The sequence below is a fragment of the Rhinolophus sinicus genome, linkage group LG04, assembly GCF_036562045.2.
Source record: "Rhinolophus sinicus isolate RSC01 linkage group LG04, ASM3656204v1, whole genome shotgun sequence".
Classification (NCBI taxonomy): Eukaryota; Metazoa; Chordata; class Mammalia; order Chiroptera; family Rhinolophidae; genus Rhinolophus; species Rhinolophus sinicus.
Genome location: NC_133754.1, coordinates 183003206 through 183016708, shown reverse-complemented (window position 1 = coordinate 183016708; position 13503 = coordinate 183003206). Strand labels below are relative to the sequence as shown.

Genomic DNA, 13503 nt, shown 5'->3' with positions numbered 1-13503 from the left:
AACCCTTGGAATTTCCTCAATGACAGGAGTAGTGTCTTTTGTTATTACTAACGAGCCCCTTTTGACCATGTGATTAGAGGTCAGAACTTTCAGCTCCAACCCCAGATCCCCAGGGAGGGGAAAGGCATTGGACCTTGAATTTAGTCAATGGGCCAACGATTTCATCAATCATTCATCTGTAATAAAACCCTACGTAAAAACCCTGAATCCATGAAGCTTAAGGAGCTTCTGGGTTAGGGAACACATCAATGTGCTGGGAGGGTGGCACAGCCAGAGATGGCCTGGAAGCTCTGCACCCCGTCCCCCCAAGACCTTACTCTATGTACTTCTTCCATTTGGCTATTCTTGAGTTGAATCCTTTATGCTAAAAGTGTAAGTAAGTATAGGGGCAGACGGGTGGCTCAGTTGGTTAGAGCATGAGCTCTGAACAACAGGGTTGCTGGTTCGGTTCCCACATGGGCCAGCGAGCTGCGCCCTCCCCAACTAGAATGAAGTCAATGAGCTGCTGCTCAGCTCCCGGATGGCCAGATGGCTCAGTTGGTTGTAGCGTGGACTCTCAACCACAAGGTTGCTAGTTCGACTCCCTCAAGGGATGGTGGGCTGTGCCCCCTGCAACTAACAATGGCCATTGGACCTGGAGCTGAGCTGCACCCTCCACAACTAAGACTGAAAGGACAACAACTTGAAGCTGAACAGCACCCTCCACTACTCAGTTTGAAAGGACAACAACTTGACTTGGAAAAGTCCTGGAAATACACACTGTTCCCCAATAATGTCCTGTTCCCCTTCCCCAATAAAATCTTTTAAAAAATGCAATCATAAGTTTTTTTTTTAAAAAAAAGGTGTAAGTGCAGCACTTTCCTGAGTGCTGTGAATCATTTCAGCAAGTTATTGAACCTGAAAGGGATCGTGGATATGCCCGAATTTATAGTCAGCCAGGCAGAAGTGTGGGTAGCCTGGGAACCCCTTTTGCACCTGGCACCTGAAGTGGGAGGCAGTCTTGTGGAATGGAGCCCTTAACCTATGGGGTCTGAGCTAACTCCATGTGGTTATTATCTGAATTGAAGTGTAGGACACACACTTAATGTCAGAGAGTTGCTGTTGGAGGATATTTGGTTCTATGACGTAGGACACTGACCTCCCTCCCCTTCCAAACCTTGACTTAGTACTCCTAACACTCTTCCAAAGTCAAGACTGTGAAACAAAATACCGGGTCAGAGGCTCAGCTTTGGAGCCCCTTGCCGTACAACACAGCCTGATCGTAAAGCAAGTCCTCCATGGGGTAAACCCATAGATTTGCCGGGTAGAACCACCCTGACCAACGGTTCCATGGCTCATGAACTAATCCAGAATCTGCCTATTACTCAAATCTGTGACTACAGGTTCTAGATCTTAGACTGAGTAACCTCAGGCAGCTGGAGATGGTAGCCCTTCCCTTAGAAGCATACATGACTTTGCCTTCTCCTTCATATGGGGGAGGGGGTGAACGACGAAATAACACAACTCTTGTAATATTAACACATATATTGACTTAGAAATTAATCTCTACTAGGTTGTAAGCTCCAGATCAGTGTTTGTTTTTGCTTACCTTTGTGTCCCTGGAGGTTAGCACAGGGAATTCCTGCCACAAAATAGGTCCTGCTCAATAAATATTTGTTGATTGAATGAAAATTTTCTCAAATTTATTAATTTAAAAAGAAAGCATATTTCACTCATTGCTGGCAGAAATGCAAAAATGGTACAGCCATTTTGGAAGACAGTTTGGAAGTTCTTTACAAAACTAAACATCGTCGTATTGCAGGATCCAGCAGTCAGGTTCCTAGCGATTTACCCAAATGAGCTGAAAATTCAGTCACACACAAACCTGTACATGAATGTGTATAGCAGCGTTATTCATAATTGCCCCAAACTGGAAGCAAACAAATGTCCTTGAAAAGGTGAATGGAGAAGCAAACTGTAGCATATCCATACAAAGGAATAGCATCCAGCAATAAACATAAATTAGCTATCAAGCCACGAGATGACATGGAGGAAACTTAAATGCATATTGTTTAATGAAAGACGGAAGTCTGAAAAGGCTACATACTGATTCCAACTATATAACATTCTGGAAAAGGCAAAACTATGGAGACAGTAAAAGAGATCAGTGATTGCCAAGGGTTTGGAAAGGTGTAGGGGGAGCACAGAGGATTTTTAGGGCAGTAAAACTATTCTGTGTGATACTGTAGTGGTAGGTACATGACATTATGCATTTTTCAAAACCCATAGAATATACAACACAAAGCGTGAACCCTAACGTAAACTATGGACTTTAGTTAATAATAATTATCAATACTGGTTTATCAATGTTGAGAAATGTACACAAGACGTTAACAATAGGATAACGGAATGGGGAGAGGAGTTAATGGAAGCTCTCCGTACTATCTGCTCAATTTTCACTAAGCCTAAATCTGCTGTAAAAAATAGTCTGTTAATTAAAAGAGAGAGTAAATGAAGAATCTATGAGAACTGGATTAAATTATTTCCATGGTCATTTCCATCTCTGAATCTGGGTCATTTCCAGCTCTGGGCCACAGAGTCCCCATGTACAAAACCAAGCTGAGGTTTGAGTGTCTCCCGGTGCAGAGCAGGAGAGCAGCTCTCGAGTTGTCCGAGGATCCCAGGACAAGACCGATATGCCGGAACTCCGACACCCAGGCGGGGGACGAGCCCCGCCCACCTCCGCGGGGTGCTTCAACTCCAAGCCCAGCCCAATCCACGCTCTCCGGTAGCCGCTGGGAGCCTAGGCCACGCCCCCGAGCGCCGTTGCCTCCGATTGGGCGACTCGGGGGAGGTGTGGCCGGAAGGCGTGGTCGACGGTGTTCGGCTAACATGGCGGAGCGTGTGAAGAAGCGGCCCTGTGGCCCGGTAGGTGGCGGGAGGTGGGACCCCGGGGCTGGACAGGGGGTAGAGGCGTGAGAACCAGCCGCGTAGGGACCAGTGGTGCGGTCAGGCCGCTCCTCCCTCTCCCTGCGTCTTGTTGATCCGAGACCGGAAGCCCCAAGGTGTCGCATGCTCTTGGCCGCGTGCCCCGCTGCCCGGATGAGAACCGGACGTGGGAGCCGGGGTCTGAGCCACAGCCGGGACAGCGTCAGGTAACCCACTGCCGGAGCCCTTTGTGGCTGCTCTGGCCGAGGCCTGGATTCAGGAGGTGCGATAGTGCTCGCAATTCCGAGCCCTTGCATAGCGTATCTCTTCTGACTCCCAGGGCGACAGTGGGTAGGTCCTGTTCCCCGAGCTTCAGTTTCCTCTTCTCTCCAGTGGAAACTAAGTCAATTATTGAGTGCTTACTATGTGCCAGGCCTGGTCCCAGGCAGTGGGGTACAGCAGGCCCTCCTGACTCTCTCTTTGGGGCAGCAGTGGCTGAGTGTTCCCAGCAGCGAGACCCCCTCTCAGGTGTGACCATCTAGCCTCACTGCTGTATCTCTTCCCACTCCTCCAGGGTGAACACGGCCAAAGGGTCGAGTGGCGAAAATGGAAGAAACAGAGTAAGTAAGGGGCTGGGGGTGGAGGACAGTGTCTGTGCTCACATTTCCCCAGGCCACTCCAGAAAGCCACGAAGTTTGTCCCCTCTGGGGGGACAGCACCCAAGATGGGAGGAAGGGGTCAGAAGCTCCTGGAGGCTCTGGCTGCTCATCTAGCAGCACTCCCTACTGAGTGGGAACCCTGATCCCACTGAAAGGGCACCATCTCCTGGACTGCTCCAAGTTCCTCTCCACTCCACCAATCGGGGATGTCCTCTAATCCAGAGAAAGAGGAGAAAAAGAAGTGGAAAGATCTTAAGCTGATGAAAAAACTGGAGCGGCAGCGGGTGCAGGAGGAACAGACAAAGCGCCAGGAGGAGGAGGAGGCAGCTGCACAGAAGGAAGAGCAAGGTGAGCAGCCTGGGTCCTGGGCCGGGCAGAGAATGTCATATCTAGAAGGAACCTCAGAGACCACTGGGTTCAGACATCTTATCCTGATGGAGAAACTGAGGCCAGGAGTGTGGGAAAGACCCGGAAAACTGAGTCCTTACTTCCTACTTAGGTAGATTTCAAGCTTATGGAGGTTAAGCATCACATGTCATAATTTTATGCCTTCAAAAATCATCGTGAGTTATTTTTACTTTTTTAATTGAGCACTTCCTGTGTGCTTTAATTTCATTTTTCATTTAATTACTCTGATTTCACAATAAGAGAGTGCTTCTTCTCATTAAATAATCCATACTTAGAACAAAACTCCCCAAACAATAAAAAACTATGAAGAAGAAAGGAAAAGTCCCAGCAAACATTGCAGTGAAAGTTTCTCCAGACAATAGGTTATACTCACGTAAACACATGTAAAGAGATGTATAGATACGGTTTTAGAAAAGTGCAACCACTTTAACCGCGGGCTTCTGGACCTGGCTTTTCTCACCCCACACTGTGCCAGATGTGCTTCCACTTCAGTACATCCTTGGACCTGCCCTAACAAATTGTATCTTTTCTCCTCAGCCAGACCTGAAGGTCTAGAGCTGGGGTGTCCAAACTTTTTTCAACGTTTTTTATCAAGGGTATGCGGTAAAATACACAAACAGCTGGGCCACTCACTTGAGGTGAAGTACGCATTGCCTCGCCTGGTTTATTTAAGTAAACTAAATATATTTTTGGAATTTGCTGCGGGCCAATTAACAATGGATTGCGGACTGCAGTTGGCCTGCGGGCCGCAGTTTTGACACCCCTGATCTAGAGAGTCAAGGGGCCCGATGGCACCCTGTAAGACCAGTGGTTACCAGTGACGATGGTTACAATGGGGATAGCAACTGAGCATGTCAGCTGTTTCAGACACTGGGGAAGCCCTTTATGGGCATTAGCTCATGTGGCTCCATTTGTATGACTGGGAGGGAGTGTGGTGGTCCCTCTAGAGCCCAATGGCCTGAATCCATATCTCGGCTGTCCTGCCTTTTGTGTGATCTTGGGCCAGGTATTTGACCTCTCTGGTCTGCAGGTTCCCCACCTCTTGATGGGGATCATGGTAGTACCTGCTTCCTAGGGTTATTGGTTAATTGTGCACACATCAAAGGCACGAATAATAAATAATAGCTCTCATTATCCCCATTTGACAACTGGAGAACTGAGGCAGTAAGGGGTGGAGCCTGGATGTGAACCTAGGCCAGTGCCTCTAACCACTCCCCAGCCTTGCCTGGTGATCTGCCCTGCTCCTAGGAGCCTTGGAGACCCTGAGTCCATTTTCCTCCCGGGGACATTGAGGCCCAGAGAAGGGCATTGGATCTAGTTTGCTAATCTCAAAGTGCCTCCCAGTAGGAAAATTCTCTAACTCTGAGCCCTGGGGACAGAGGAAAGGGGAGAACGTGGGCCTGGCCTCTTAGACTGACCATGAACACCCCTTCCCTGCCCAGGGCGGCCCTACACCTTGAGCGTGGCCCTGCCGGGCTCCATTCTCGACAACGCCCAGTCACCCGAGCTTCGCACCTACCTGGCTGGCCAGATTGCCAGAGCCTGCACCATCTTCTGTGTGGATGAGATTGTGGTGTTTGATGAAGAGGGCCAAGATGCCAAGTGAGGGGCCATCCTCAGGGAGAAGGGAGGGGCTGCCAGGATTGGCTTGGGCTTGCCTGGGCTGAGAACCCTGCCCGAAATGCCCCCATTGTAACCCTGATGGGTAGGGTTGCAAAGCAAGGCACTGCAAAGATCAGACTGGGTGGATGAGCTCTCGAAGGGAACACAGTAGGCTCTTGAGCCCTATCTTTCTCTCTCCAGGACTGTGGAAGGGGAATTCAAGGGAGTCGGCAAGAAGGGGCAGGCATGCGTGCAGCTGGCCCGGATCTTACAGTACCTGGAGTGTCCACAGTAAGGGGGTGAAGGGCAGACTTCCCTGAGCATGAGGGAGGGAAGGTTGAGGTGGGGGTCAGACAGGAGGTGGCCTCCCTGGGAATTTCCTGAGATCTGTGTTCTTTACTAGGTACCTAAGAAAGGCGTTCTTTCCCAAGCACCAGGATCTACAGTTTGCAGGTGAGGCTGGGGACCCTGAGCCCCATTTCAGGGCGAGGCCTGTGCCTGGTGGCAAGCAGCAGGTCGGTGGCAGAGCTGGACCTTGGTCCAGGGTTCCTGTCACACCCCTTGTGCTTTTGCACCTCCCAGACTCCTCCTGACCCCTCCTCACCCACAGGGCTCCTGAACCCCCTGGACAGCCCTCACCACATGCGTCAGGATGAGGAATCCGAGTTCCGAGAAGGCATCGTGGTGGATCGGCCCACGCGGCCAGGCCACGGCTCCTTTGTCAACTGTGGCATGAAGAAGGTAGGGATTGGAGTGAGTCAGGACATACTTCCCAGACACACGCTGGCTATGGAGGGCAGGCAGGGCATGTGAGTGGGATGTCTGCAACCCAGGCATCTCTGCCCTCAGGTCCCAGAGAAATGCCTAAAACGGGGCTCAGTAGATAAAGCAGGAGCAAATTTACTTTTTTTTTTAAAAAAAAGCAAATCAACAGAAGATGGTCCTTATGCTAAAAACAAAATAAAACCTTGCAAAACCAAGTTCAAAGTCACTCTGGAGCTGCTGCAGTGTAATGCAGAGCCATGCAGGGATTGGAGCATTCATTTGCCACCTATTTACTCTCAAGTCTCCAGAGTCAGAGGCAGACATGTAAATGTGTGGGGTCCCCTTTCCTCAAAAATAACAGACCAGAAATGACTGGGTACAAGTAGACCAGAATGGCCCAGATGCAGGTAAATGGAGAAGCATGAGAAACCCTCAAAAGGGAAAAAAAGTGCAGTGCCCTATCTTGAGTTCAAAATTGGCACAAAACACAAATATCCATGGTTATTCATCACAGCTCCCACGCATTAAACACTTACTTCATGCCAGCTCCTGTGTCGTGTAACAGCTCTTGTTTGTGGAAAGTTTCCTGTGAGACAGATGAGGAAATAGGCTCAGAGAGGTTAAGTGAGCCCCTCCAACTGCTGTAAGCTAGTAAGTGGCATAGCCACTAAAATGCACAAAAGTGGGGTTTTATCTACTCATGGAATCTTTACTTCCTATTCTGTGCCAGGCCCAGAGCATTCATTTTTGACCAGTGTCTTGTAGTAGTCGTTTTGCAGGTCTGGCCCAGAGGGACTAAGGTTGATCCCTGAACCCCTTAGGTCTCTTGCAGGCCCTACAGGTTCCCCCATGTCTGGGAGAGCAGTGACCCCTGCTGGTCCTGTGGGCAACAGCACCGATTTCTGGCTTCTCCCTAGGAGGTGAAGATTGACAAGAACTTGGAACCTGGACTTCGGGTGACCGTGCGACTAAACCAGAAGCAGCTCCCAGGTATCTGGAAGCTTCTGCAGCCTGGGCAGCCTGAGGGCTCAGAGCCTCCTCCTTCCACTTGCTTGTCCCCTCGCCCTGTCTTCACAACCTCTCTGCCTCCCTTCCAGAAAGCAAGACCTACCTAGGAAAAGTTGTGTCGTCTCAGGACCCTCGCAGCAAAGCTGGTCTCTACTGGGGTTACACAGTCCGACTGGCCTCTTGCCTCAGTAAGTCCTCAGTGTGGGAGGACACAGACAGCCTAGTCCTTATTCTACCAATGTGCTGTGTGTCCTTGGGCAATTGCCTTTCCTTCTCTGGGCCTTGGTCTCCCCGAGTGTTCTCCCTGGAACGTTGTGAAGGACTTTTGAGGAGAAGTATCGTGATCAATTAATGTCTGTTGTGGGGGTAGGAGTCGGGACCGAAAGGACCAGATAAGTCAGAGGTGCAGTACATCTTCCAAGCTCGTTCCTACCCACCTTTGGCTTTGTTTCCCCGTCTAGCGCAGGCGTGGTCTCTTCCTGATCATCCGTGACTTCCTGGGAACAGCAGACGGCCTGGCTGTGGCTCCCTTACCCGAGTTCCCCTCTCCTCCACACCCCACCCCACCCAGTATACACAGACGCAGCCAAGCAGCTGTGGCTTGTGGAAAGCAAGAGCCCTACTGAGCTGGCTTCTCCCCCAGGTGCTGTGTTTGCTGAGGCCCCCTTCCAGGATGGGTATGACCTGACCATCGGGACATCAGAACGAGGCTCAGATGTGGCCTCCGCCCAGCTTCCCAGTTTCAGGTGGGTACAACCTGGGATGGGCCGGAGAAGGGGGAACAGGGTAGGGAGCCAATCTGGTGGGGGCAAAGCTGTACAGACTGGGCCTCTATGCGGGGTGCTGAGAGCTCGGGGCTGCTTTCAGTGTGGCCTTGATGAATAGTCAATGATTCCCCACCTGTGGGTGCCAGGCACGCTCTCGTGGTGTTCGGAGGCCTCCATGGGCTGGAAGCTGCAGTGGATGCTGACCCCAACCTGGAGGTGGCTGAACCCAGTGTCCTCTTCGATCTGTATGTCAACACTTGCCCCAGCCAGGGCAGCCGCACCATCCGCACAGAGGTGAGCCCGCCTGCCTCCCCCGCCTCCAGTCTGCTGTTCCCGAGGATTAGCCACCAGCCAGGGCTTCGGGGTCTGGCCAAGGGGAGCTACAGCTCTCTCCCTGTCACCTCCTGCCCAAGGCTGCCCTGAGACAGTCTCCTCACCCCCTGGACCTCACCACCACAGACTAACGGCCCGGACAGGATGAGTGACCTGGGAATCAAGGCTCCCAGGTGCCGGTGCCCATCCAGCTGCTCCCAGGCTGGATGACCCAGGAGACCCCACCCCCACCCCTTCTCTGGGCTTCCGTTTATTTTGCTGTACGCTTGGTGTTCCACTTCCTGTGTGACCGTGGTGGGCAGGGCAGCCCTCTCCTTGGGGGCCCAGATGCAGCTGAGCGCCTTAGTCCTGGGCATCCAAAGACCCTGGTCTCACCCCTAGCTCAGCACAGAACGCCGTGCCTGTGGACATTTTGCTGGGGGAGGCTCTGTTGCTTCCATCAGACTAAACAGGTGGACTCCCCCAGTCCACCTGTCCCTGAGGGCCTTGCTGGGGCCTGGGGCTGCAAGCCTGCCAGCCGTACCCATCCAATACCTGTACCAAGGGCTGAGAAGTTCCTGCCTATCACCTCCCCTGACCCTGACAGGCAGGTATTCCCATTACCCCCGATCATTCCCATTTTACAGAGGGGAGACTGAGGGGCAGGGAGGTGATGCCCTTCTGTGGCAGGGCATGCAGCCAGCCAGTGGCAGATTGGCAGGAGCATGCTGGGCCTGGCCATAGCGCTTCAGGGCCCTGCTGAGGGCAGCATGTCACGAGAGACGGGTCGTGCGCAGTCGGGCGCTGAGGACAGGCTGGGAGCTGGGGCACCTGCCAGCCTCCCCAGGCCCCAGCCTGTTGCTGTACTTCTCTTCCAGGAAGCCATCCTCATCTCCCTGGCTGCCCTGCAGCCTGGCCTCACCCAAGCGGGTGCCCAGCCCAGTGGAAGTTTCTGTCAGGCCCAAGACTGAAGAAGCGGTAAAGCCAGAGGTTCCTGAGGGTCACCTGGGACAAACACAGCCAAGACTTGTCTCCAAAAATAACCGCCTTTAATGTGACCCAGCCCCACACCCTCAGACTGGCTGGGATGCCGCCCTCACTTGCTACCTGCAGTGATGGCCTTGAGGCTGCCCGCCCGTGCCAGGATGTTTGGCACAAAGAGCAGTCCTGAGGCCCGCTCAATACTCTCGATGGGCACCAGGAAGCGCTCCAGTGGGATTGCCTCATCCACAGGCGCGTTGGGCATCACATAGGAGCGGAGTTCGATTTGCCCACCTGCTGCCTCCAGGATCAGCACCTTGAAGAAGTGGGTGGGCACTGCCACGTGGTTCTTGCCGATTACCTGGTACTTCACGTAGGACTTCCCGTCAGCCTCTGTCCTGCAGGCAAACCCAGGCACACGTGGCCTTTCAGGGCTCCCAGCGAGTCTGGTCAGACCCAAGGCTATCACCTCCAGGAAGCATTCCCTGACCTGACCTCCAGCTTGAGTCAACCTGCAGGACCACCCCCTCAGCATGAGGCATCTGCCCTTCTTGGCCCCCCCAGGAGCCTGGGGCTCCCTGCAGGGCAGAGACTCCCTTACCCTGTTGTCCTCGTGCCCAACACTGGGTCAGGCAGTGGGTGGTGACAATAAATGCTGAAAGAATCTGGCCTATATATTCACATTCATCCATGCAGACACTTGATGACTACCTGTCCCTCCCTGTGGAGGGTGGGCACCCAGTGGGCCGGCTGTGACAGCTGGATTCCCAGCACCTGCATAGCAAGTGCCGAGATGCTGTGGGGTGACTTCCGGGCTAACCGCCAGCAGCCTGCTCCACTTGGGCAGGCCGTAGGAGGCACTGGCTCACTCAGGCTCAGCAGGGCCTCCGCCAGCCCGTGCTGAGCCCTTATGGTGACATCCACCATCCACTCTGGCCCCTAAACAACCACAGGGTAGGTAACGGGTATTCTCCCCTTTTGGGGGAGAGGGTATAGAGGTCATTTGCCCACAGCACCGAGAGACCTGGTGATAGTGCTTGCATCCCATCCCAGCCTGGACTCCAGAGCCAGCTGCTTCGCCACCCATGGGCTTCCCTCATCCCAGCCTTCAGCCAGCCTGAAAATCACTGAGCATGCCCAGAGGATGCTCTGTCCCTTCTACCTGGGAAGGGGGCTGCAGAGGGACAGGAGTGAAGGCTCAGGGTCAGGAAGGTGGAGGTCAAACCCTGGCTCTGGGAGACAGCAAAGGAAGGTTGCTCCATGCAGAGAAGACTGAAGGCAAGAACCTGGTGCAGGGTTGGTTGGGTGGTATGGCAAGAGGTGATGCAGGAGAGGAGCAAGGGCAGACTGGGCCTGGGGCCCGTGGGCAGGAGGAATGGTCTGGGTGAGTATCCTGAAGGTCTCTGGCTGTGGAAGTGGAATTCAGGGGCCTGAGGCAGGGAATGGATAGACTTGCCAAGAAACCAGGTGACTAGTGACCTGGCCGTGTTGATCCAGAACCTGCGACAAGCTTGGGTGGGGTGAGTGGGAGGCCCTGGCGTTCCCAGGCCCCCCAGTTCTAGCCTTACCTGGGGAGGAAGAGCGGCCCTGTGCAGACATAGACGTTTTGGTAGGAGCGGGTCAAGCTCCGGCTGTACTTCTCCAGGTTGTTCCAGGCATTCTGGTTGAGATGGGGCACCTGGTAGGAGAGAGGGGCTCAGAAACTGGCTGGAACCTTTCCCCTATGGGGCTGCCACAGGCCTTGAGGGATGTCACTGGCACAAAGCCAGGAGATTCCAGTAGGGGGTGGGTGACAAGCATGAGGAAGAAACTGGTTCAAGGAATGAATGACACTCCTTTAGGCCATCTGGCCACGAGGGTGAAGCTCAGAGCTCAAGAGGGTGCTAGCCTACCCCCACCTAGAAGGACTAGCAAGCACCCCAGGTCTCAAAGCCCAGTCTCAAAGTCGTTTGCCAGCTCCAAAGAGCCTAAGGGAAGCAGTGCATCTTACCCCCTTTCAAAGAGAAACAGGCCTGCCCCTGCCCCTACCCCAGGGGCTCATGGGAAGGCTAGCTCTCCCAATCATCTCTCTTATCCTCCCCCCTTACCCCTCCCTCTGAACCACATGCAGAGCCCAGCTCCAGACTCCATCACTTGAGTTCCCTGGTCCTCAGTACAGTGTCTAGTCAAATGTGTAGGCGATTGTACCGCTAGGAGAGGGTCACTGGCTCAGACCTCACCGGGTTCACCCAGGGCCCCACATCAATCTTCATCCAGTGGGTGCCAGGCCCTGGTGGGAACAGGGCTAGAAGTCGGGCAGCCTGCTCAAGGTGCACAGTGACTGCTACTAATAGCCGAGTGCCAGCATGTGCCTTTCCTTTTACTCCTAGAAGGCAGGGTAGGACAGTGTCTGAAAGCTCACGGTCCTCTAGACAGACTGCCCGGGTGTCCTCCCGATGTGTGACACTGGGCCGGTCATTTTGCCTCTCTGATCCTGTTCCCTCATTATAACTAATACTTATCAAATGCTTGCTGTGGGCCAGTGTGCTCAGTACTTTTATATGCACCAGGTCTTCAGTTTCTCAGCGCTACTGCAAAATGTAGGTGAATGACAGTAATATTCCCATTTTACAGGTGAGGAAAGAAGCCCAGGGGGCATCAGGATCAGACTGCGAAGCGGATGCTCCAAGCCAGTGCTCCATCCCTCCCAATTAGGGAGCGCGGTGTGATTAGCAAGCACGTGACTTAGCGCGCACGCTCGGCAGCCTCCCCATTCTGAAGAGTAGCAAACCAGGGCTCCGAGAGGTGAGGGGCTGGCCTCGCCTTCTGCCACCGGGCCGGGGACGCTGGCGCTACCTGGGGCGCGACGTTGCTCAGGTAGAACGTGTCGTCCATGGCCTTCTGGCTCCAGCGGTGGTTGGCGGCGGCGGCCAGGTGGCCGCGGTCAAAGCCGCTACCGCGGTAGTCGGCGTTAGTGGCGCGGTGGTACGCGTGTACGGAGTCGTCCTCGCGGAAGTCGCATGAGCGCCGGTCGCCGTCGCCGCGGAGCCGCTCGTGGCGCAGCTGCTCCACCACCCAGAGCGCGCCTCGGGTGCGCGGGTCGTAGCACAGCACGTAGGACTCGCGGCTCTTGAGCTGTGCCAGCCCCGGCAGCCCGTACTTGGCTAGCTCACCGGAGCCGCCGCCCGCCGGGACCCCGGGTACGACAGGCACGGCAGGCAGTTCGGCCGCCGCCGCCACGGGCAGCACTGGCAACCGGCCCAGCAGCCCCGGCGCCGGCCGTGCTTCCGCCCGCTGCCGCCGCCAGCCTTCCGCAGCTGCGCCCAACCCTGCGCCCAGCGCCAGGGTCAGGCCGGCTCGTAGCGCCCGCATGACTGGGGCGCGACCGCTACTCGAATGGAGGGCGGCCGGGCGGGACAACAGAACGCCGCGGTCTCCCGAGTCTGACCCGCGAGGCTCTTAAAGGGACCGCGCCGGCCTGAAGCGCCCCCCGCGGGGATGGGGCCGGGCGCGGGCAGCTGCAAGCTCCCTCCCTTTCACTCACAAAGGATCCGAAAAGCTTGGGCATCCAACGAAGAGGTAATCGGTAACACGCTCGGAGTGGACCTCCAGGTGCCCTTTCTTTGCCCTTTAAGATGCGGACCTGAGGGGCGTGGCACCGCCGCTCTGGCTTGTGATTGGCCGTGCCAGCCGGCCGGGCTCCGCCTCCTCCGGGATCTCCACCGAGGGCCCTCCTCTTCTGCGCCTGGGCAGAGCTCTTACTTCTTGAGCGCCAAGGATGTCAAGTAAGTACTGGTCCGAAGCGCTTGGATCACTTCATTTACTCCTCAAAAGAGCTCAGAGAAGGAGTTCCTAGTTGGCAGAATAAGGACAAGACACCTGAGGTGTCTAACACTGGAGTCTATCCTAACCATCACACCATAAGCCAAAAGTTCTAGACTAGCCAGAGTGACAAGGATGCAGGCAGCCGATCCTAACTGCTGGGTGGAGAAGAAACTGGTACAACCCCAGAAAGCAGCTTGGCAGTTATGTATGAAAAGCCTTAAAAAGGTTCTTATCTTCCAACCCATTTAGAGTACTGAGCTGGGAAATAAATCAGGAATGCAAAGATTTCA

The 13503-nt window shown here is 54.3% G+C and overlaps 2 protein-coding genes across 4 annotated transcripts; one reads left to right on the top strand and one right to left on the bottom strand.

Moving 5' to 3' along the window:
- Positions 1–2759: 2759 nt before the first annotated feature.
- On the top strand, positions 2760–10084 carry SPOUT1 (SPOUT domain containing methyltransferase 1). Of its 3 annotated transcripts, none has more exons than XM_019728780.2 (12): positions 2760–2907; positions 3482–3527; positions 3789–3914; positions 5417–5576; positions 5778–5867; positions 5980–6029; positions 6187–6317; positions 7259–7331; positions 7439–7537; positions 7993–8095; positions 8263–8410; positions 9307–10084. In XM_019728780.2, the coding sequence occupies exons 1-12, from the start codon at positions 2872–2874 to the stop codon at positions 9397–9399; spliced, it is 1155 nt and encodes a 384-aa protein (XP_019584339.1). In that variant the 5' UTR covers positions 2760–2871; the 3' UTR covers positions 9400–10084. The 3 variants fall into 3 exon arrangements, with proteins under 3 accessions (XP_019584339.1, XP_019584340.1, XP_019584338.2); XM_019728781.2 differs by having other exon boundaries at positions 2846–2907; positions 3722–3914; XM_019728779.2 differs by lacking the exon at positions 2760–2907 and adding an exon at positions 3005–3134 and having other exon boundaries at positions 3722–3914.
- Positions 9456–12760, bottom strand: ENDOG (endonuclease G). The gene is made up of 3 exons (XM_019728786.2): positions 12245–12760; positions 10978–11087; positions 9456–9807 (listed from the first exon to the last, which is right to left on the bottom strand). The coding sequence occupies exons 1-3, from the start codon at positions 12758–12760 to the stop codon at positions 9525–9527; spliced, it is 909 nt and encodes a 302-aa protein (XP_019584345.1). The 3' UTR covers positions 9456–9524.
- Between the last annotated feature and the right edge of the window lie 743 nt (positions 12761–13503).